Source organism: Fundulus heteroclitus, chromosome 2 (assembly GCF_011125445.2).
Source record: "Fundulus heteroclitus isolate FHET01 chromosome 2, MU-UCD_Fhet_4.1, whole genome shotgun sequence".
NCBI lineage: Eukaryota > Metazoa > Chordata > Actinopteri > Cyprinodontiformes > Fundulidae > Fundulus > Fundulus heteroclitus.
The window spans coordinates 31,942,123-31,966,059 of record NC_046362.1 but is presented as its reverse complement, the minus strand read 5'-3'; the positions used below and the strand labels follow the sequence as shown (position 1 = coordinate 31,966,059).

General features: G+C 41.8%; 1 protein-coding gene across 1 annotated transcript in view; it reads right to left on the bottom strand.

Moving 5' to 3' along the window:
- Positions 1–20,421, bottom strand: part of sntb2 (syntrophin, beta 2) — a 46,925-nt gene extending 26,504 nt beyond the window's left edge. Inside the window, exon 1 of the mRNA XM_012867630.3 lies at positions 19,582–20,421. Coding sequence (XP_012723084.2) covers positions 19,582–20,305 — 724 coding nt within the window. The 5' untranslated portion in view covers positions 20,306–20,421. The remainder of the gene's footprint in view (positions 1–19,581) is intronic.
- Positions 20,422–23,937: the final 3,516 nt, after the last annotated feature.

Here is a 23,937-nt window from a genome sequence, read left to right as displayed (position 1 = left end):
CCTGGGTCTTTCTGCATGACTGTTAGGTTAATTGGCCTCTCTAAATTCTCCTTAGGTGTGAGTGTGTGTGTGAGAATGGTTGTTTGTCCTGTTTGTCTGTGTTGCCCTGCGACAGACTGGCGATCTGTCCAGGTAAACTCCGCCTCTCACCCATTGACAGCTGGAGGTAGGCACCAGCACCCCTTGTGACCCTACAAGGGATAGACGTGTTAGAAAATGGATGGATGGACAAACCTAAAGTGACTAAATGTGATTCAGTTTTTTTTTTCTAAATGAGCAATGTATTTGTTTCATTTTATTTTAAATCTATCAAACTAAATTGAAAATGAAGCAGTTGTCATGAGTACGCTGTTGAAGTAATATCGTGATGTTAGCTGCAAGCACCAACTTCAAGCTGGCCGCCTCTCAGCAGATGGCCGTGCAGCTCTTCCTCCTTAACAAGAACCTTTTTATCATCTGGACATCGCTTCTCCTCGTCTTCGTCAAAGACCATAAAAAAAAAAACGCATTACAATGCAGTGAGCCACACAGTAACTTTAGGTAATTTTTCACTTTATTCTTTCAATAAAAAGTTGTTCTGACTGCATTTAGCTTTTGCTTTGATGAGTTTTCAAGACGTACTCGGAGTTTGGTAACTGCTTTGTTTCTTTGTTTAAGCCATATGAAGTTTTTTTTTTTTTAAAACAGCTGTAACCAACATGTTCGTCAGGAATGTGTTGTGCAAAACTCAAAACTGACCATGATTTGATCAACCAGAACCCGTTAAAATGAGTAAACCTATCAAATCTTTTAGGTGTAAGCTCTATTCCCATTGGTTGTTAAAAGACAAACAGATTCTCGGAAAATGGATAACAGAAGAGTGGACTTGGAAACCTCCTCTGCATGCCCCTTGTGTAAACTGTAATTATGGTCTTGCTTTGCAGCAGTGGAGTTTGTAAAAGCTCTGCTGTGTGACTTCTTGGCAGCGCGCGGCCTATTCTACATCTGCTTTTATTCAGCCTCCTCTAGTCTAAACAGAAAGCAGCTGTAATCTTTTATGTAGTCAGATAAGTCAAACCTATCGCGGAGGGATGTCGCCTCATTTAAAAGCTGAGATGTGACAGGCCGCACTGGAACCTGCAGATATCAAACTTTTTCCAAACGTTTCCAACTTCCAAGGTTCTTGCAGCCAGACGTAATGTCCTCGGGCTCGGCCTCGTAGACAAACGGTTTTATTCCCTTCCAATGGTTACAAAGAGGCTCAATGCTTTTGGAGGGAGCTGCTCGTCTTCCTGGCTTCGTTTCAGTCGGATGAACTCATTAGTTCTTTCAGGCTGATTGCTCAGCTCCACTTCTGCTTCTAATTAGGCCGGTCCACAGAGGACGAGCCGATCTGTGCGCGCCTTTGTGCGTGTGTGCTTCTATATAAATGAGCGGCGAGGGAGATTCCCCAGAGATGCCGACCAGCGTCGCATAAGGCCGTTTCATCTGCTTCCATTTATTCCTCGCTGCCTGTAGGGCAGAGGATCGACAGAAGAACAAGAGGATGGTGTTCGGAGGTGGAGGACTGTCTGACTCGGCACATATTTGGTTGTGGCAATAGCTGTGGCTCAAAGCGACCAGTAAAGCTACTCTTCTTCACCGAGTAATAACCTTTTGGTATGGATGAAATAATAGCTCACAGAACAGGGAGTCTCTGCATTTTCCCCCCTAACTGCCCAGAAATTCACTTGTGGTTTGGCTCGACACGCTCTCCCTGCTGGCTTTTCTTTAGCTTCTCTTTCATTGTCCAAAGTCTCTATCTAGAGTCTTTTATCCCATTATTTGTCCGTTGTATTTCACATCCTGCATACGCCTACCTTGCAGGATAAAACAATCACATCTTTATCTCGCTGTTTTGTAATTTTACTTTTTATTCATCTACCGCTTTTCCAGTCTCTCAGACAGAAAACATAACGAGAACAATGTGTTTGAAAGTAGGGCTGCACAATTAATCAAATTTGCAATTTTATCGCAATAAAAAAAAAAACAATTTCCAAATCTCCACATGGAAGGGAAGAGAGTTGCAGCAGTGAGGTAATCAAATTTTATTATTTGTTTTAGAGTTTATATAATCAGAATTTTTTACCAGAAACTTTTGGGAATCTCACCATAGCATTGAGTAGCACTGAAACTGTTTAATACATAGACGTGTTTGTTGGTTGCACTTAATTTTTTAACAAGGATTGATGTCCAACTCAACAAGCTATTCTCTAAAATAATGTTCTGATTAAGAAAAACAGTCAAATCTCTTGTTTTAAATAATCCTTGTTTGCAAACATCTTTATCTACAGGCTATTTTTGTTGTTTTTGGTTAAAGCAGAGAAAAGTCAAAATTAAATTGCAATCGTAATTATGGTTGAAATCTATCGGACTTTAGATTTTTGTTGAAATCGTACAGCCCTACTTTAAGGTCCATCTGGGACAGAAGCTCCTCCAGATCACGTCGGGCCAGAGGAGTACGGTCCCTGGTTTGGCCTTCTTCTAGCTTGAACACACTTGATTTAAATAGACTGACCATCAGTAAGGGTGTGACGATAAATCCAGCCCATGAGCTGAGAAGATATATATATCATACCGGGTTCACAAGAACATGGTGAGATGTTAACATTTTTGGAAAAAGAGCAAAAGGTTTCGCAACTTGGTGGCAAGTTGAGCAGCTGCTTCAACTATTCATATCAGCAGAGTTGGATCAGAAGCAAATCTAAAACCTTTTCTGGCCCTCAAACTTCTACACAAACCACAACTTTTAACAAATCATCTGACATTTGTCCTTCATAGTTCAGCAGAACAACTAATTATTCAGAGAAAAAAACAAAAACAAACGGTGTAATAACTGGGATGCATACTGCCCTCTGCCCTCCAAAAGATCATCTGCCTCAGCAGTATTTCATAAAATAATTGTCAGATTAACAAATCTCCAATTTTTCTCGTATGACAATTATTTTCTTGCTTTGAACGTATTATTGGATTTGTTGTGGTAACCTGGCCAGCCAGATTGATAATGTGTAGCACTCAAATCCGTTTGGGGTAAGGAGCAGAACTTAGAGCCCTCCTACCAAAGGTTGGTTTTAGCCAATCACGGTATCAAATGAAAATTAAAGCCGCAGGCACCATGAGAAACCACAACAAGTTACGCCGGTCAAGGCACTGCTTACTGTTCTTCTTTGAAAGATGAAAACGTGGATTCTGACCAGACAGATGTGATAGCAGCAGCTGCGCGTCCTGCGCTGTCATGTTTCTGCTGGTTGTGCTTAGCAGCTTTCGCTTTCATCACAGCTGTATGTCCCGCCTTAAATCATAATACTGCAACGTGATTGGCCCGAACCGTTTTTGGTTCAGTCACGAACGGTTGATGTGGGAGCGGTTCTATTCTCGTCGTCATGTTTGCTATCATTGTGATGCTAAAAATGTAATCTAGGGATGCACCGATTTGAAGATTTGGGTCCATATCAATATAAACATTACTGTTTTGGCCGATAACCTACAAAAAAAAAAAAAAAAAAAAAAAAAAAATCTAAACAGCTGCAGACAATATATTATTTGGTTAAACTGGTAGCATAGTTGGTAGCACTGTTGCCTTTTAGCAACAAGGTCCTGGGTTTGAATCCTGGTCTGGAATCTTTCTGCATGGAGTTTGAATGTTCTCCACATGCTTGAGTGGGTTCTCTCTGGGTACTCCAGCTCCCTCCCACGGCCCGGTCCAAAAACATGACTGTCATATTAACCGGTCTCTCTAAACTGTTCTCAGGTAGAAGCAGTTATAGACAATGGATGGAGGGATGGACGGATGAATCGATGGAGGGATGGACCAGGTAAAAACTGGGTTCTGATCTCTCACATAAATTCGCATCTGCACCTCTTCTACATGGTACCACATCCTCAGTAATAGCAATTGAAAAAAAAAAAATCTCCCCGCTAAAGTTTTTTCTACTACTATATACTACGACTTCACATTTATTTAATTGCATGACTCAGTCTCCTAAAGGATCAGTGTATTTAATGGACTAAAAGTGGACTTCGGTGTGGTTGTGTCAACTTTCTGTACAGCATAAAGCAGATTACGGGCTAAAATAATCACATTTATCATCGTCTGCAGCTACGACAGTTGGAGATTACCGCCGTCTGTCCTGAGAGCACAGAATTGACGGTACTTTAGCCTCCGCAGGTTTCCCAGCAACATGGACAAGGTGGATTACCTTGTGAATCAGCGGAAATCCTCCTGAGATTTCCAATAACAAAAATGCATCTATTTCTATCTGAAGCTCAAAGATCTGGACCAATCAGAGCCATACCTGGTACATTTGTGAGCATAGGCATCTTTCAGGGTTAACGCTGCAACCATAGCGCCTTCTCACTGACCACTTCTGTACGGTTTACCTTAATTCAGATGAATGGATGGTTCAGACTATAAAAAGGTGCTTTATTCAAGCCCAACAAACCACTATGCAATTTCTGAACAACTTTATGTTATCTTTTCTTTTAATCATAACCAAAAAAGCCACTCTTTCTTTTCTTACTGTCTGGGGGAACAGGTTGTTATTTGATAATATTAATTTTTTAAAATGATCTCTTTAGACTTTGTTCTCACTCCAAATTATCTTAAATATCCCTGCAAGATGTCAGGAAAACATGCTAACGTTCTTTAATGGTTTGATTCACAATGACAATATAACCCTATTAAAAAAACACTTGTATACCTCGGTATACTGTGTATAACAACAGGGCTGCTGAAACTCCGGTCCTTGAGGGCCGGGGTCGGGAAACTTTTTACAAGGCTGAATCAAATGGCTGAAAGACCTCCTGATGCAGTCGGTTTGTACGAAGTCCTGCTAATGAGCTAATCATGCCGTTCTGGTGAGGTGAAGCAGGGAGACATACAAAGGTTGTAGGACATCCGAGGACTGAAGTTTTACACCCGTCGTATACAAAAAAAACAACAACTCAATTCAAACCTTTTTTAATTGGAAAAGTTGTCTGACAACGGCTGCAACACTAGCAATGAAACAGCTCCATCCATCCATTAGCTTCTGTTTATTTGAGATCTGGTCCCGGGGGCAACAGGTCCAGGAGGGAAGCCCAGTCATCCCTCTGCCTGACAACATCCTCCACCTCATTCTGAGGGGTCCCAAGGTGTTTCCAGGCCAGATGGGATTGATAGTCTCTGGAACAAGTTCTGAGTCTTCCTTTGGTCTCCTTCCAGTGGGATGTGACTGGAAAACCACCAAAAGGAGGCACCCTGGGGGGGGGGGGGGGTGGTTACAGATATGGGGACATCCTGATCAGATGTCCAAGACACCTCAACTCACTCCTTTCAATGCAGAGAAGCAGCAGCTCTACTTTGAGCTCCTCAGCCTATCTCTAAGGCTGAGCCCAGCCACCCTCCGGAGGAAACTCGTTTTGGCCGCTTATTTGCAGGATTTTGCTTTTTCGGTCCTGATCCATGACTACAGTTGAGGTTCAGAACGTAGACGGACCGGTACATCAAGAGCTTTTCTTTCTGGCTCAGCACTTTCTTCACCACAACAGACCGGAGCAGCACCAGTATAAACTGCAGAAGGAGCCCCAGTCCACCTGTCCATCCCTCGCTCCATCGTACCATCACTGGAGAGCAAGACACCAAGATACCACTTCAATAAATTAATTCACTTAATAAATTAAAGTGTTTCCTATTAAGGTGGAATAAAGAAGTTTCGTCATTACAATATTTTGACAATATATTTTCCTAAACATATATTCAGCATTAGTGCTGTTCTCTTCATGGAAGCCCAATGAGTGCATTGACAAAATAAAATCCAGATTTTCCAAAAATTAAATCTTAAAAGATCGTAAATTGAAATTAATTGTTTAAATCGATTTATCGCACAGTCCTATGCTGTGAATAAAAGCTGGAAAAGTGGGACATATCCCCAAACCTGCTGCAAATTGACCAAACGCTCAAAGCACAGAGCAACTTCACTTTTTCTTTACGTCTTGTTTTTCGACCAAATCACACCTTTTTCTGTCTCCGTATTTGAGGTTGTGCACAATGTGCGTAATAAACGCTTCATGGATCACAATTTATTGACATTGTACGTAAAAAAAAAAAAAATGGAGCATAACGAATATACAGATGTACTAACAAAAGTTTTGTACTAACAAAACTAACACACAGTATACAAAACACATTCTGTTGCACATGACCACCACATTACAAAAATACATGAAATTCTAAAAACCTTTTAAATGTTTTTAAAACATTTAAATGCTGATTCGGCTCTGTAAAGGCCCTGGGAAGAAAGCTGCCAGACGGCATTAGCTCCCCTTACACACGCTTCAACTGCTTGTTGGTCTGATTGTAAAGATTATATCTGCATGAAACAGTTTTTTTTTAATCGAAAACCGCACCTGTCTATGGCTGATTCAAAGTGGCTACATTTTATCTCATAAACAAAACAAAGGGGGGCGTAACAGCTGATCAAACATTTACTGCTGTTTTGATGTGCAACGGTTGCTAGCTTTCAAGCCTCAGAGCTTATCGTACATCGATGACCCAGAAGCTGCATGTTTCCGAACTCTTCGCCTTTACAGGACAAACTGGGGAGTCCTCTGTTACTGAGAAATACGTCATCAGTTATCTAACGAACCCAGCAGAGGAAATGCATAAATTACCTCGAAATGAGGTTGATGGCTACATTGACCTGACACTAAAAGCATGGGAGGAAGGCAGAGATCTGCTCAATGTGGTTTATTTAACGCATGAGTTAACCCGATATCGAAGGCTGATGGAAGTCCCCAGCAATATCTGCTCAATGAAATGTAAACGAAAACCAACCTTAAACAAATGCAAAGTGATAATAATGAGCTGCAGAATGGCCAGTTATTTGGCAATAACAATTTTACTAAATGAGAGAAGTAATGACAAAGATACCAAAGTACACACAAACAGGGAAGCCCAGTTGCATCATAACTACAGAGTAAAACAGGGAAAAATAAAAGAGAAAAAAACAAACGCTATAAAATTAGATTTGGTAACACTTAAAGAAATGCTTTGTTACTTCAAGGCTGGACTATTGTAGTTTTTTACTATTGGAAAGTCCACAAAAGCCAGTTCTAATCCTTCAGCTGTTTCAAAATGCTGCAGCGAGAGTTCTGATGAAAATCAACAAGAGGGATCATATTTCTCCAATTTTAGCTTCCCTTCATTGGCTTCCTGTTAAATCAAGAATAGAATATAAAATTCTCCTTCTCACGTATAAAGACTTTAATCATATATTAAAGCTGCATCATATATCAGAGCTCTGATTACCCCGTATGTTCCTAACAGAGCACTTCGCTCTCAGACTGCAGGTCTGCTGGTGGTTCCTAGAGTCTCTAAAAGTAGAATGGGAGGCAGATCCTTTAGCTATCAGGCTCCTCTCCTGTGGAACCAACTCCCAGTTTTGGTCTGTGAGGCAGACACCCCGTCTACTTTTAAGGCTAATCTTAAAACTTTTCTTTTTCCAATTTGCATTGTTTGTTGTCATTTCAGGTTTTAACTTTTTATTCTCTGACATTTTTTTCTCTTCATAGAAGGTACACCTGGTCTAACGTTCTGTTATCTGAGACATCATCCAGGGGAGGCAGATCATTCTCTATTACCATCTAACATAGAAAGTACTCCTGGGTCAATGTGAGCTTCTGTGCTTTCTGTGTCTCTGCTCTGTCTTCTCTAAGCCCCAGTGGGTCGAGGCAGATGAGCGTTCACACTGAGCCTGGTTCTGGTTCTGCTGGAGGTTCTCCTCCCTGTTAAAGGGGAGTTTTCCTCTCCACTGTCGCTTCATGCATGCTCAGTATGAGGGATTGCTGCAAAGCCATCAGCAATGCAGACGACTCTCCCTGTGGCTCTACGCTCTTTCAGGAGGAGTAAATGCTGCTTGGAGAGACTTGATGCAACCTGCTGGGTTTCCTTAGAGAGGAAACTTTCTGACGAACCTGTATAATCTGATTTAATTTGACTTTGGAAAGTGCCTTGAGATGACATGTGTTGTAAACTGGCACTGTATAAATAGAACTGATTTCAATAAATAAAACAACAGAGTGATGAAAATGACTTAAAATGACCTCAGAAAAAGAAGACCAAGACTTCTGGGAAACTTTTCTGTTGAATGACAAAAGTGGAAGATTTTGTAAAGTTGATCATGAAACCACTGGTGGTGGCAGCGTGAGAGTCTGGGTCTGCTTCATTGCTCCAGCACCGCCGAAATTGAAGGAGCCATGGATTTTACTCTTACAGATGATCCTGAAGGAGAACGTCCGGCCGTCAGTTTGTGACTTTTAGCTCAAGCACACGGGTTCAGCAGTAGGACTATAGGCTGAAGAAAGCAAGTCCACCTCTGGTGGAAAAAAGAAGAAATTATTTAAAGTTTTTGAAAGGGCTGCTCAAAGTCTGGACTTGAATTTGATTTAGATGCTGGGGAGAGGTTTAAAATGTTTGTCATGGAAAACACTTCAATGTGGCCGAATTAAAACAGTTCATGGATTTAAAAGACTATCAGGGATCACAACCACTCATTAGGTGTAGAGAGTGATCACTCACACACAGGAGGTGGATTTGGACAACTTTTCTTGTACTTCCTCAGTCTAGAATTTCATTTGTTATATATTTTTGTAGACTCATGCAGGGTTTCATTGGATCCTACTACTGTGGGGATAAAACCCAGACGGCCAACTTAGAAGAAAAGAACGCTTCCTCACCAAGTCTGTCCCCGTTTCATCAATGCCCTTTCTTTATAGCTCCAATTACTGACATAAAAGACTCTGGAAGCAAACAAAAACTGAGTTTTTGACTAATGATGCGGACATTTGGGTTGCTGTGTCTTTCAGTCAGCTGAGAGGAGGATTAACCAATATTGGTCATGCTTTTAACACAAAGATGCACATATTTCTCAATGTTTCAACCAACATCAGTTTAAATTGAACAATAAAACCTGTGGCTTTAGGCAGTGGCAAAATAACAGGCAGTGTGCCAACAACGCAAGACCAGTTCTTGTGTGCATGGCCGTATCGAACACCCACAGGGCCTCTGAGCATAAATTGGTGTCTTTTCTGTTGCTTGACCCCGAGTATGCACCCGCTGAACCCTACAGGCCTGAATACGCCGGAAATGTGCTTAGAACAATGATCAAAAGATCAAATCAAATTAAAATAATTAAGTCAGCTTTTGGTTGATAAATCAAATTCCTTCACCACAAGCCAAAATGCCAAGTGTATCCATAAAGACATTCACAGGTATTTAACTTTTAGGCTTAAGCCCCATATTGTGCAACCATGAATTGACTTCCACCCGAGCCAGTGACTTAAAGAAGCTCAACAAGCTGATAAAGGAGGCCGGCTCTGTTCTGGTGACCCATCAAGAACCTCTTGAGACGATTGTGCAAAGAAAGATTCTTCATAAAATTAAGAATATTACAGAAAACCCTGAGTATCCTCTTCATCAGACGGTCGTACAACAACAGGGTGTCTTCAGTCAGAGGCGTCTCCAGATCCGCTGTAAGACAGACCTCTACAGGAGATCCTTCCTGCCTGCATTTGTTAGGGGAAAACCTCAAACACACTTCCTTTTGTGGCATAATGGGATTCTTTTTAAAGAAATCAGGCTAGATATCAGGGCGAGCATTGTGACCCTCCACAAGTCTGGTTAATCTTTGAATATAACTTTCCAGATAAGAGAGAAGGTGCCAGCTTTATCCGTTTAATTATATGCAAGTATAAAGACCATGACAATTGTTCAGGTATCACAGCACTCAGGAAGACGACTGGTTCTGTGGCCAAGAGATAAGTAGATAAAAGTATTGTTAGCTTAAAATGTGTTTATCAAGCCAAAAAGCAAGAGCAAAGACCTTTAGTAGATGCGGGCTGACGCTGGTAAGAGTGTCATTAATCCCCGTAAAACAAGTTGTGTACAAGCAAGAGCTGAAATGTCACTCAGAGAGGAAGAAGCCATTATACTAAAAGCAACATAATGGCAGATGACTGCAAATGCACTCAGGGACAAAGACCTAAGCTTTTGGGAAAAAAATTATTTAGTCTGATGAAACTAAAATGGAAGCATTTGGCCATAATGGCCCCTGTAACATTTAGCCAAACAAAATGGCAGCGTCATGTTGAGGGGTAATGTTTCATTGCAGGGAGGACGGACAATATGGACATTTTAAAGCAACACCTGGAAACAAAACTAACCCATCAGCCAGGAAGTCAAAGCCTGGGAACAAATGGGTCTTCAAATGAACAATGACCCCAAGCATCACATTAATTAAAAAGTGGTGGTATGAGAAACAGCTGAGAAATAACATACAGGAATACATAAAGGTATAATTAAAGCACAACATAGACCAGCTGAATATAAACGATACAGCGTCATCTTATATCTCCTTTAAAAAAAAAACATCTCTAGATTTTTTAAATCTCAATACATTGCCCAGCCCTAAACGACGTGGTGATATTCAGAAGAGTCAGAAACCAAAACAGTACTCCACTATCTGCCTTTTTTTAAATCTTTTTCTATGTTTTTAAAGTTGTAGGTACCGATAACCATTATGTTGTGACTCTTTCCATTAATTTCTACTGATTTCGGTCATAATGCCCAGGAGCAATGGATTCCCTGTAAGAAAAGTCAAATTTTTTCTGTTTATGTGAAAATGGAAACCGGGACATTTTCAACCCATTAACCTCTGGAACCGTTTTTAAAATTTTGCCGCTGTCAGAGAAAACATTCGGCGTTGTTGTGTAAATGAACAGCGCAGACTCAACCGAACTTCACTGGAAAACGTTGTTGTGTAAACACCAGTTCTGTCAGGAGGAATGGGCCAAAAGTCCAGCAGACTACTGTGAGAAGCCTCAGAACGGATATGTAAAACATTTGACTCAAGTCACACACTTTAAAAGACAATTTTACCAAAAACTAAGGAAATGTGGAAATATTTTTTTCGTTTTATTCTCTATAAATGTCATTATTCTGGTCTTTAGCCAGCAGAATTATTGCAGGTCATCCTAACCTCTTCATAAAAATCTTTCTTTAGGACAACTCACCCACCCTAGCATTTCGACCAAGCTGTGCTTAAACATCACAATTCAGATCTACTACAGATTCTTTGTGTGGTGGATTTGCTGCTTCGTCCTGTTGAGTTTTAGCCCACGCTGCACCTGTTGGCTCAGAACTGAAACTGCAGCGGTTCTGTGGTTGGCAAACAAGTCTAAATCATCTGCCCACCACTACCGTACTAAAGAGTTGTTTGTACCTTAATGCTGGGTGTGTTTTTTTTTTTTTTAAATGTGTCATAATGCTTTGAGATCGAACATATCTACTTTGGACTCATAGTTCCAAAGGATAATATAGGGCTGCACAATATTAGAAAACCCTTTTGGTGGCGGTAACCTTGGGAAATATTGCAATAACAGTATCAGGTGCAATATCTGCCTCTTGTCTTCTTTCCTCTCCGGCTCATCTGTGCTTCTCTCACTCTGTGACCTTTAGCAATTTGTGCAAAACCATAATGTGAGACTCTGTACAACTGGCAAAATATTAGTGTTATGAACTACATTTGAAGTTCAATCATTGCATTCAAATTAGTCCTTTCTGATTAGAACATTGCAGTTACTATATATTGTGCAGAAATAGGATAATGTCTGTTTTGTAGTTTGTTTTTGCTGGGCGGTACTGCTGGCAGCAGCACCTAGAGCAAAAGGTGGTACCTGGTGGGGCCGGTTTCATTAAACGCCCACAGAGGCACTAAATTTAGTATGTTGGTTTTACCGACAAGATTTTTTTTGCAGTTATGAAACAAATGTATAAGTATGATGTGGTTTTAACATCACCCGCTATCAACTGCTCACAGTAATATCGATAACAGGGTGGCACTTTCAGAACGCTGTGAAAGAAAACAACGGAGGCAAAAATCTGGTCGTACGTTTGCAGTTTCCTCCGACACATTCACACAAACTATGTTAAAACCCCACCATACATATACATTCATATTAGTTTTATAACTGCAAAAAAAAAAAACAACAGAATACTACATTCAGAGCCTCTGAAAGCTTTTTACTCTCGCTGCCTCCCAATGCCACTGTCTTTCCATCCTGATATTTGTTACCAACTAAATCCAACAACTTATAGAAGCAGTAAAGGGCTAATTGTTCTTCCAGACAATGCTCTTTCATTCTAGGCATTGTCAAACAATGCTATATTGTTATACATCTTATATTTATTTAAAGGCACATAGCCACGATATATGCTTATTAAAAAAAAAAAAAGACAAAAAATTGTTTGATCATGATAAAATAAGGTTACATACACCAAGCATCCCTTTTGAGCCTGGACAGGGTCCTCTCCAGGATTTTTTTTCACCGTAATGGTGGACGGCTGGCGGGACATGCGGGGAGGCTGGTGCTCGCGCTGGTTTGTTGTTCCGATCTCTGGATGTATTCCCAAAGTGAAGGCGTTGCGTAGTGCAGTTCGAAGGGGACTGTTCGTCAAGCTAATAAAAGCTAGCGTTAGCTAATGTGGTCCAGGAGGTTTATAGCTGCGCTGATGCACGTACAGGAGCTTTACTGACTTTTCTATGTTGCTCTCAAACATCTGTGTCGCACTGTTCTGTGACATATTGACCAATATAACAGTCTAATTTTAGCGTAACTGTCCAATACGCTGAAATGCGCCGGCGAGAACCCTGCTAAGTATAATCCCCTCAACGGGGGCGGTGAGCAGATGTAAACAGACGTGGCGCCGTCTACCGGCAGTACCGCAGAACTATCAGAAAGCCAGACGGCGAATAATAAATCACTAAATAATGTCGGACCGAGCCTCTGCAGTAATTAAATAAACCAATCTACAGCAACTTTAAGAGCCTCATATCAGAACGGCACGGAGAAATTTCCGTTCATAAACAGAAACAAAGACACAGCATCAAACTATTTATAATGTTTTTACTTCAGACTGTAGAGGCTAAGAAGAGCGTTGTTATCACCGTTATCACAGTATAAATAACACGTTTACTCACGCCAGTCAACTCTGTGGTCACATCTGAGCCTCGGCAGGTTTAGCATTCGCTACAGTGAACACCAACGTTCATCCTGGATTCCCAGCCACATTCCAGGCTTTTTCCTTCCTGGAATCATTTTTTGCGTTTTTCTTTGTTTACACTGGATCTTGGACCTTTGTTTATTATTTTCACACTTTGCTAATAGCCGTTAGCTACCTTGTTGGTCTCTGCTGCGCATGCGCAGTACGTACCTCTGTTGCTATTATAAATAAACACGGAAGGCTTTATGTACTAACAAATTGAGCAAAAACAAAGCGTAAAGCACCAAAAATAACAACCGATACGCCAGCAGGACGTGATAACCTTTTAGAAAAACTTTGTTTGCAACCAGAGTGAGCTACTGACGTATAAATACATCTTTTTTAAAACAAATAACGTGGCTATGTACCTTTAAGTTTGTATTCATATTAATTTTAAAAAGCTGGTGACTGTTTAATTCGTCAAAGAGGGTGAACTGTTTTAGTGAGTGCAGATCTCACCATCCAGCGCCCTGCTTTTAGCCCCTGACGCGAGCCTTAAGTGCTTCATCTACGTAAGCAAGCGACAGTCGGGCGTGTTAAAGGTGTCGGGCTGAACTGAGTCTTTCCTGGAAGAAGAGCTCAGAGAGGAGCAAGAGTTTATGCGTCTAACTAGCAGGGCGCTGCCGACCACGACCGTCCCTCCGCAGGCCGCGTTAGTGACTCCAGTTTAATTCAGGCGGCAACAACTGCTGTGATTCTCCTCGCCGACATCAGGAAACCACGCAGTGTTCTTTTACGCTGGACAGGAAACCTCAGCTGCTAAAAGATAATCTCTGTGACGTGGTTATCTAAACTCGCCAAGGAGCACAAATCATCCCAAGTCGGAACCGCCAGCGTTGACCTCTGACCTAAATAAGCACGTGTGAGCGGCGGTCAGGAATGTGGGGCTCCAGCGCTAACTGAGGGCATATCTGGGAGTCTGTGTGTGTGTGTGTGTGTGTGTGTGTGTGTGTGTGTGTGTGTGTGTGTGTGTGTGTGTTTGTGTGTTGTGTACTCTCGCACGGCGCTCTGGAAGGTCGAGCCTTTTCTGGCTGGCTGCCGTCTCTTTTCGCAGAGCAGTGGCGGATCCACGGATGCTCCGCTGACAGGCAGCTGACAGATTCCTGCGGCAGCGGACGGGGGACACGTTCCTCCCCTCGCTGAGCAGATGGAAAAGCTCTTCTTCTCGCCCCCGAGAAGCACAAGGAGTCCGCCGTTCCACCGAATGCAAAACACAGAATAGTTCAGAATGTTTTACGGAGCGGCTCGTTCGAACCGTTTGTTGCACTCCCCTCGTTTTTTATATAGGGAGGAACACGACAGGCCTGGTTCTGACTTCGGTGGAAATGCGTCCCGCATTGATTAGCCGCTGCAATTTGCCCTCGTCAGTATTCGCCCCACGTTTATTCCAAACCATTAAACACAGCTTTTAGCCGTTTCCGATGTTGAGTTTCCAACCCCGCAGGGTTCTGTAGTCCATCTGAATGCAACTCTTTTCAACTGAGATTCAACAAACATCGGGACCCGAGCGTCACTTTGTGAGGTCTTGAGCAGCAGATTTAGCACTAAACGAGTCCCCTCTGGCTTTGGCATTTAATATATCAGGATGCATCAAATACACTCTTTTGGATTCATAAAACACTACTTTGAGGGGACAATACCTCCTTTCTGACTAGGGATGAACAATTAATCGCATTTTCAATATAATCGTGATTTAAAATAACGCAATTTCCAAATCGCAGAATCTGCAATTTTTGGCTATGTAACAATTAAGGAATTAGACACGTCCATTAGGTGTCAGTAAAATGTTTGAAGTGGGTTTGCCTCCACATGGAAGGGAAGACAGTTGCAGCAGTGAGATAATCTAATTTTATTACGTGTTTTAGAGTTTATATAATCATACATAGCATTAAGTACAGGTCAATCAGTTTAATACATAGACTTGTTTGTTGGTTGGACTTTGCACTTTATGTTCAACAAGGATTGATGTCCAATTAAATTAAAAGCTGTTCTCTTGAATAATATTCTGATCAATAGAAAAATTAAAAGTTCATATTTAAAATAGTCCTTGTTTACAAACATCTTTATTTAGAGGCCATTTTTGTTGCTTGTGGTTAATGCGGAGAAAAGTCAAAATTGCAATTTTGGTTGAAATATATTGTAGGCAGAACTCAATCATTTCTGCTCTGAGTTTAGATGCTGTGGGTGTTTTAGCACCTAATCTGCACAGTGAGGAAACAAAATGATTTATTGTTTGTATATGTTTAAAAAGACATGATAAATTAAACTGAACCAAAAAATAAAAATCACATTAAATTGCTATATTAAGAAAAAAAAAAATCGCAATTAGATTATTTTCCAAAATCGTTCAGCCGTATTTCTAACGTGAAAATAAAACAGTACAGACAGAACACCATGATCAGATCCAAAGAGCTGCCCGAGGCTTTCAGAGAGAAAGGACTGCATGAACTAATGGGTCTGGTAAGACATTTAAAGAGCTCTCAGAAGGACATGAAATCAGCTACTCCACTGTACGGATAACCCTCTACTAGTGGTCTACATTCAGAACAGCTGCCGAGACGCTCGATTCTGGCTGTCCAAGCAAAGTTCTCCCAGAAGGCAGCCCACAAGGTGCTAAAAGCAGTACTGAAAAAACCTAAATATCACAACAGGACCTCCAGCAGGTTCTTACTGCTGATATAACAGAGGAGGCCGGTGTAACCAGAAAGAGAACGCACAAGTTTAACCATCATGGTAGATGTACAATTTGATCTGCAGGGGGTAAGAGTGGCTACTAGAGGGTAGGGTGTCCTAACTTTTTACTGGGACAGAAAACACTATTCTCTTGAAGATAAGAAAAGATAAGCTTTATTGATCTCAGTAATCAGTAGTCATAGGAAAGAGGAGTCAAGTAGGACGAGGTGCATCAAATATACACACATCAATATATATGAAACCTTTTGTTTAATGAGTAAACAGTTATTTTAATGCCGTTTACCTGGAATTAAATTAATTTCTTTTCCATGGATAAGAAAAAAGATCACATACTGTATATCCTCAGACAAAATAACACAATATTTATTTGGGTTGCCCTATTTTTCTTTTTCTACTGTAGCGTATTCCTGTTATCTTCCTCCTGCTGGATAACTTTAGGACGGCTTCACAGCTCTAGCGGACTTCCTGGTGCCTCTTGTGGACAGAAAAGCACGCATGGAGATAGTCTACCAATTGTCCTTAGATGATTCCAATTAGTTGCCACGGTTACCTCTAATTGCTCCAAGAGCTTGTAGCAAACGTTTGACCTGCTGTTGAAAATAAAACACACGAGTTTGGCTTTATTAGAGCAAACGAAACAAGGCCGCTATGTGTCTGAATGTTTAACAGAGGTGATTCTGTGGTGGTCGCCAACTGGAAACTGAAACCTAAAATAACGCAAAAACTGTCTTTGAAAGCATTTAGTGACCATGCAGCTTTAAAGTGTCCACTGATGGGGTTTACAGGTAAAAAAATAAATAAAAGCAACGGCATATTTTACAGTTAGACATTGAACAAATTGCAGACCCAGTGTTTACTGTGCCGTAGTGAGGTCCACCAAGGGTGCGTTAGTTTGTGCGAGGCTCTGGCTGTATGCAGCCATATATTTGGATTACTGCTGCTCAGTCTATTGAACAGCAGTCAATAGATGTGCAATATCGCAACTGCAACAGACTGCTGGGATGCAGTATTTGGTGGGAGATCACATTTAAAGTGTCCTGCGTTTAAGCCAGAGGAGATCCTGATCCGATGTCCAAACCACCCCGACTGGCTCCTTTCCATGCAGAGGAGCAGCGGCTCTACTCTGAGCTCCCCCAGAGAGCAGAGCTCCTGATCCCACCGCCAAGGCTGATCCTGGAGGAAGATCAAGCCGGCCGCTGGGATCCAGAGCGGCGTCTGCATTACCGCAGAACACGCCCTGATCTGTCGCTCCATCCTAACATCACTCATGAACAAATCACCAAGATACTAAAACTCCTCCGCTTGAGGCACAGACTGACCTCTGGGTCGGGGGTGAGTAGAGAGTGGTAGAGAAATCATGTAATTATAAAGAAAAGGTCCCTAAAAGTGAGGGATAGTCACAATTTATTTAATTGTTGTCATTTTTTTTTACAGTATAACAACAATGAAATCCATCCCTGCAGCCCTCGTGTCTTGTCCATAGATAATTTTGGAAATATTTCAGTCATTTTCATCTTAATTGCAGAAAACATTGTGATAAAGTATGAAGTCCTGCACATCCTGACAGCCCTGATGCATTGGCACAAATAAATCTCATCATTTCTAGCTTACACTGGCCTCAGCCTGGCCACAGTCGTGGTTAAATTCCCGTTGACTAATCAAAGGCTTTGTGTCGGGTTGATCTGAATCAATGCAGCTTGAACCTCTCCGTTTGCTCAGAGATCAGCCCACGGCGCCGTTTGTTTAACAAAGGTTTAACAATAAGTGTTACTAAGTAGAGGCACAACAACGGGTCAACCAGAGATTGGAATCAGACAATTTCCCTTTGATTGGTTCAAATAATAAAAGATATTTCTCGTTTCACGAAATGCATCAAAACAAAGAATTCCCACCATTTTCAGTCAAGAAAAGCATCAAACCACCTGTACCACCCCCCACCGTTAGGGATCCATCCATCCATCCATTAGGGATAAATACTTGAAATAATCTTGTTACGTTTTTTTATCTTTTGGATTTAAAACTACTACCTCAATGGAGCAGTTGAAGTACATTTTTACTGTTTTATTCTGCCGAATACCGAGAAAGAAATCCAAAGTGGTCAAAACCAGAATCTGGAAGCCAATAACCTAAAAAAAAAAAAAACTAGAATAAGCCAGGAAAAGACTGATTGCTGCATCTTTAATGTTTTTTTTTCCAGCTCTAAAAGAAAATACTTAATAATATTCACTCTGTACTCCAGGGAGAGCATGGGCACATTTACAAACGAGCATCTGCTGAGGTTTACAACGGCTTCTTATCCGTAACATGGCAATCACTGAAATATACAAATGTATGAGTTTTTGACATACTGAAATGTACCGTTCAGTTTATGTGCTCAGTAGTTGGTCGAGTCTCCTTTTGCATGACGTTATGATCAATACAGATCACCCGCTATTACCATATAACATAGAAAGTACTCCTGGATCAAAGTGAGCTTCTGTGCTTTCTGTGTCTCTGCTCTGTCGTTCACACTGAGCCTGGTTCTGGTTCTGCTAGAGGTTTTCCTTCCCGTTAATGGGGAGTTTTCCTCTCCACTGTCGCTTCATGCATGCTCAGTATGAGGGATTGCTGCAAAGCCATCAACGATGCAGACGACTGTCCACTGTGGCTCTACGCTCTTTCAGGAGGAGTGAATGCTGCTTGGAGAGACTTGATGCAACCTGCTGGGTTTCCTTAGAGAGGAAACTTTCTCACCAACCTGGAGGATCTGATTTGATTGAATTTGGAAAGAGCCTTGAGATGATATGTATCTTGAATTGGCGCTATATAAATAAAATTGAATTGAATTGAATACAGGAAGCATGAGATGATCAGCCTTTCACTCTGCTCTGCTGTTAAAGGTCATATTGTTGGTTTTGGTGATTCTCTGCGGGGTTCATGTCAGGCCAATCAAGCCTATTAATAACATCATCACCCAACCAGGGTTTGGCACCTTTGGCAGCTTGGGCCGGTATCAAGTCCTGCTGAAAAATAAAATATTTTTTCCGACACACGTCTTCCTTCCACTCGAATTTCGGGTAACGCACTCGGATACAGCGTTTTCTGACAGTGACGGCCGGCTCAGATCAGCAGTCTCTGCCATTAAAAGGTTGCATATATAATAATTACATTTTCTGGGAAACAGAATTTAGGTTTTTCATTAGCTCTAAACCATAATCCTCAAAATAACCAAACATAAAATCGTTTAATATGTCACTCTGCCAGTGAATGATCTATAATCTGCATCCGTTTAACAAGAAAAATAAATTTACTTATTATATTCCAAATTGTTTCCGGGCCTACAGAAAGTGCATTGCACCTAACCAGCACTGATTAAATTCAAAATTAAATGCAAGCTGAATTGTTTCAGTGTTGCTAGTAGATCTTCTTTTAGCCATATATTGACTTAAAAAAAGGTGTAGATTTTTTTTCTATAGTTTTCTATAATTTAATTAAACAAACAAGAATGAGTGATGAATGTTAAAAACACTAAACACTAGTGGGAAGAAGACAAACTTGAAACAATACAGTGAGATTAATTTTTCAAAAGAAATGTTAAAATTACCTTAAACCTGTTGAGCTTGGTCTGGTTTTAAACGATCTGTTCCATAATTGACTGTAATTATTGTTTTAAGAGTGTGCAATAATGATAAGTAAAGAATACGTTTATTTTAAAGTTTATAATAACCTAAAAGTCTTGATAGGTGTGTGTTCAGACCCGGCGGTCTAATCTGGGCCTTTTCAAATCCCCGCTCTCGCGTTGGCCCACTTACCCTCCAGAGTGACTTCTTTTCCGGCCTTCTTCAGCGCCTGGACCGCCATGTCGTGGGTCGCCTCCCGGAGGTCGTTCCCGTTCACCGACAGGATCGCGTCGCCCACCCGGAGAGCCCGGCTCTGGTCGGCGGCGAGCCCCGGGAAGATCTTGGAGATGAGGATGGGCATCCGGTTCTCCCGCCCTCCCTTGATGCTGATCCCCAGCCCGCCGGACTCCTGCTTGACAACTCGGACTTTCCGCACCGCTTCGGAGGAGCCGTCCAGGCTGACCGGAGGGTCGCCTTGCCTCGACCCAAAGCTTGACCCCGGGCTCCCGTAGCCGGACCCCGGGCTTCCAAAGTCAGAGTTTGCACCGTTAACCGGGTACTTTCCCGAACTGTTCGCGCCGTAGTTGCCGTCGTACTGACCCCGGCTGACGCTCCCTCGACCCGGGCTGCTGCTGCGTCCCCGGACCCCGTGGTTCTGGTTCTGAAGTTGCTCCTGACCCGAGGCGGCACCGCGGCCAGGGTTTCCCGGGCTCGATCCGGGCTCGTTTCCGTTAGACATGCCATTTCGCAGGCCGGCCGGGGAGTAGTCCCAGTGGTTGCCCCCCTGTCCGCTCACCTCCGCCTCGGCCGTTAAGGTCAACGTCTCGCGCGTGAGCTCGGCGGCCACTCGGATCCAACGGTCGCGCAGCAGAAGGTCCAGCTGGCCGTTTTTGTCCGCTCGCGTCCAGACTGCCATTCCCGGACGGTTAGCCTGCTCCGAGGCAGGGCCGCTCTCACTCTGAACTCATCGTCAACTTTTTTCCTCTCTTTCAGAGTGCGCACAAGCAGCGACGGGGCTACGCTGGCTAGCATCGACACACCCACTCCCCACTCCCACTGTGGCTGGCTGCACGGAGAAGGTGGGCGGAGAGGGGGAGAACAGAGAGGGACTCCCAGAACCCGGGGAGAGGGCAGGACGAGCGGCTGCGAGCGGCAAGCCTCGGAGGGCTTGTTGATAAGTTCAAGCTCTAAAGCTGCCCGACTTCCACCGGAAAGTTAGCGTGAACACGCCCCGACCACATCCGTTTGAAGCCTTTCAAAATAAAACCCAACAAGATTATGATTTTCTTAAAAGATCTCAAATTTAAGTTTTGAGAATCAATAGATACTATGAACACTTTTATTGCAAACGTTTGTTATAAAATTACTTTTAACAAGATTTTGTATTATATCACTGAAATATATTAAATTTTTTTCCTTTTTTTCTCCTTTTTTTTTTCTCTTTTTCCTTTTTTCCCCCCTTTTTTATATTACAGTTTCTAATACGCACTCTGTACGCACTCTGTGCATACAAAATGACAAATAAAGTTGTCTAAATCTAAAATAATTTCTTAATCTTCATGGTGGTAATTCTCAGTATGAGGGATTGCTGCAAAGCCACTGTGGCTCTGCGCTCTTTTAGGAGGAGTGAATGCTGCTTGTCAAGACTTGATTTAATCTACTGGGTTTCCTTAGATTGGAAATCTTTTGATCAAACTGTATAATCTGATCCAATCTGTATAATCTGATTGAATGTGACTTTTGAAAGTGCCTTGAGATGACGCATATCATGAATTGGCGCTATAATAAAATAAAATTAAATTGAGTTTCGTCACGGTTATACGGTTTAACACAAACACACGTTAGTTGCCAAAAATATTAGCCTGCCTTGAAATCCCATTCTTAATTCATAGAGTTCAGTGTGACGTTGGTCCTTCAATACGGCTAATACATCTTTAACTCTTCTGGGAAGAATGTCCACATGCATCTGGATTGTTTTTATGGGAATTATTATTTTGACCATTCTTCCAGAAGTGCATTTTTTGAGGTCAGACACTGATGTTGGACAAGAAGGCCTGGCTCTCAGCCTCCGCTCTAACCCATCTCAAAGTTGTTCTATGGGGTTGAGTAAAGGACTCCATGGAGGCCTGTCAAAGTCATTCACATCAAACTCTCTCATCCATGTCTTTACGGATCTTACTGTGTGCATTGGTGTTCAGTCATGTTAGAAGAGGAAGGGGCTGTCTAAAAACTGTTCTAACAGTTGGGAGCATGGTGTTGTTCAACATTTCTTGGTCTGCTGAAGCATTCAGAGTTCCTTTCACTGGACCTAATGGCGGACTTATATTTGCGCATTGGGTTGTTGTTGCATAGACTGTGTGTGACCCCATATAAGCACTATAGACATTTATACTTGACGTGACCGTATAGGTGCAGTATTCTCCAAAAACACAGGGCTCAATCCAAATACCCTCAATTATAGCTTTTAGCTCCTGTTTCTTGAACTTTCATGTGGGTCAACAGTAAGAACTTTATTGTGTGGAGGAAAGGAGCTTCGGACCGCCGTGCCGAATTCAGACAGCCTATAACTCTGACATCATTACGTGACGGAAACGCACGGACGATGTGAGAAATGAACTACAAAGTGCGCGCTCTCTTCTCTCTGGACATTTTAGTTGATTTCCGTGAGGGGGCTTTGCTGGTACGGCATGTCACACAATAAATTGTGGGATACCTAAAGGGTTCTTAGTGCCAGAATTTGACGTTGCAGGGTTCCTAGGCAAAACTAGCCGTGGGACGGAGCATACAGGCTCCTTTTCCTACCTCCTTCCTCACTGACTGCACTATTCAGCACTTATCATGGCGACCGCTGACGCACTTCCGCTTTGGCTAAAGAGTCCTAACTCAATAATGGTATTCGGACTGAGTCAGGGGCAGTACTCAACATAACCAGTAAGTGATTAGAACACCTGATTTTGATTAGACAGACAGACAGACATTGAAAGTACAGGTCACATGAGAATTGATAGGCTTGTGCGAGATAGTAGGAAGCCAGCCATAGCTCAAATAACCAGTTGTTGTACCCGAGTGACACAGTATACAATCTCTTAATGCAAAACATGCCAAACTTTGAAGAAGATGGACTTCAGCAGCAGAGGAGTCCCACTCCTATCAGCTAAGAAGGCAGCAGAAGCTATTGTTCAACAATTGATTGGAAATTGTTGCCTGGTCCAATGAATTTTAATTATAATTTGGTATAAACGCTATGTGTCCATCCAGCCATTTATCTACAGCATGGGGGATGTTTTCTAGGCCCTCTTTGGGGCCTTTAGTACCACTTGAGCAACATTTAAGCACTACATCCTGCCTCATGACCCTCTCCTAATGACCAAAGTGTACCCATCTTCTAACGACCATTTCTAACCGGATTGATAATTAAATTTTAACTGTACTGTTTGTTCCCCAGGTTTGCTATTTTGGATCCACAAGTATGTTTTTTATTTTACCCCCTCAAAGAAAGAAAAGTTAACAGACATCTAGGGAGGAAAAAATGGGAAGACTCAAACACAAAAGCAAAAGAAATCACACAAAAACATGAATTTACCAATAGTCCAAGTTATATAAATGGGTTGTTATCCATTATTATTGATAACAGGGGTCGTTTTAGAGTGAAAAAGCTGTAATAACATGAATAGCCTTTTTCGAAAATTTGGATTATGATGAAAACAAATTCACCCAAAACAATCAGACTCAAGGGGCAGCAGCTAAAATAATAACATTTCTAAAACTAGGGTTAAAAAGCTAAAGCAATAACGCCAACAAATTCAGATTTAGTGCAGCTTTTCTACGCTTTTATTGTGAAGGTATAATCCCCTCTTTTCCTGTTTGAGTCTAAGAGGGTCTAACGCTCTTGACTTCCAGCAGCTTGTTGCAGAGCATAAACTCAGAGCCAGATGACAGGAGCAGCAGCCAATAGACGCACAGATCTAATTAATTATTCATGATCAGGAGGCGGGGCCTCCACGCAGGCAGTTTCTGTCATTTTACCTGAAATATGAATGAACCAATATGGTTCTCTGAACATTTTTTTCAGATGTTTTTACTTTAACCTTGTTTAACTTTTGCATAACTTTGGCTTCATTGATACAAATGACGTGAAAATTCAGCCACGTTGTGCATTTTATGGAGAATTAAAGTTATGTGCTATAACAGAGTAACCTTTGTCCCATCAGCCTTGCCTACTGTCAACGACTTGCATTCAGATTGCATTTCTTTCAATCTAATTAAAACGATTTGCGTTCAATTCCACTTTCAGACTTCTAGGAACCAGACATAAATCTGCATCCTTCCATTTGACTGTCACTGGTACACCTGAATTTCCCCAATATGGGACAATAAAAGACATTTCTTTGCTATTCTACTTGAATACAAAAATAATTGGCACAAGCAACAGTCTGCACACTTTAGAATAGGCCTTGAAATATATATGTACAAACGTATGGATAGTTTGAAATAAAAATGTGGTGATAAATCCTGAACAACCCTAAGCATTGGTGAAAATTTTTAGCT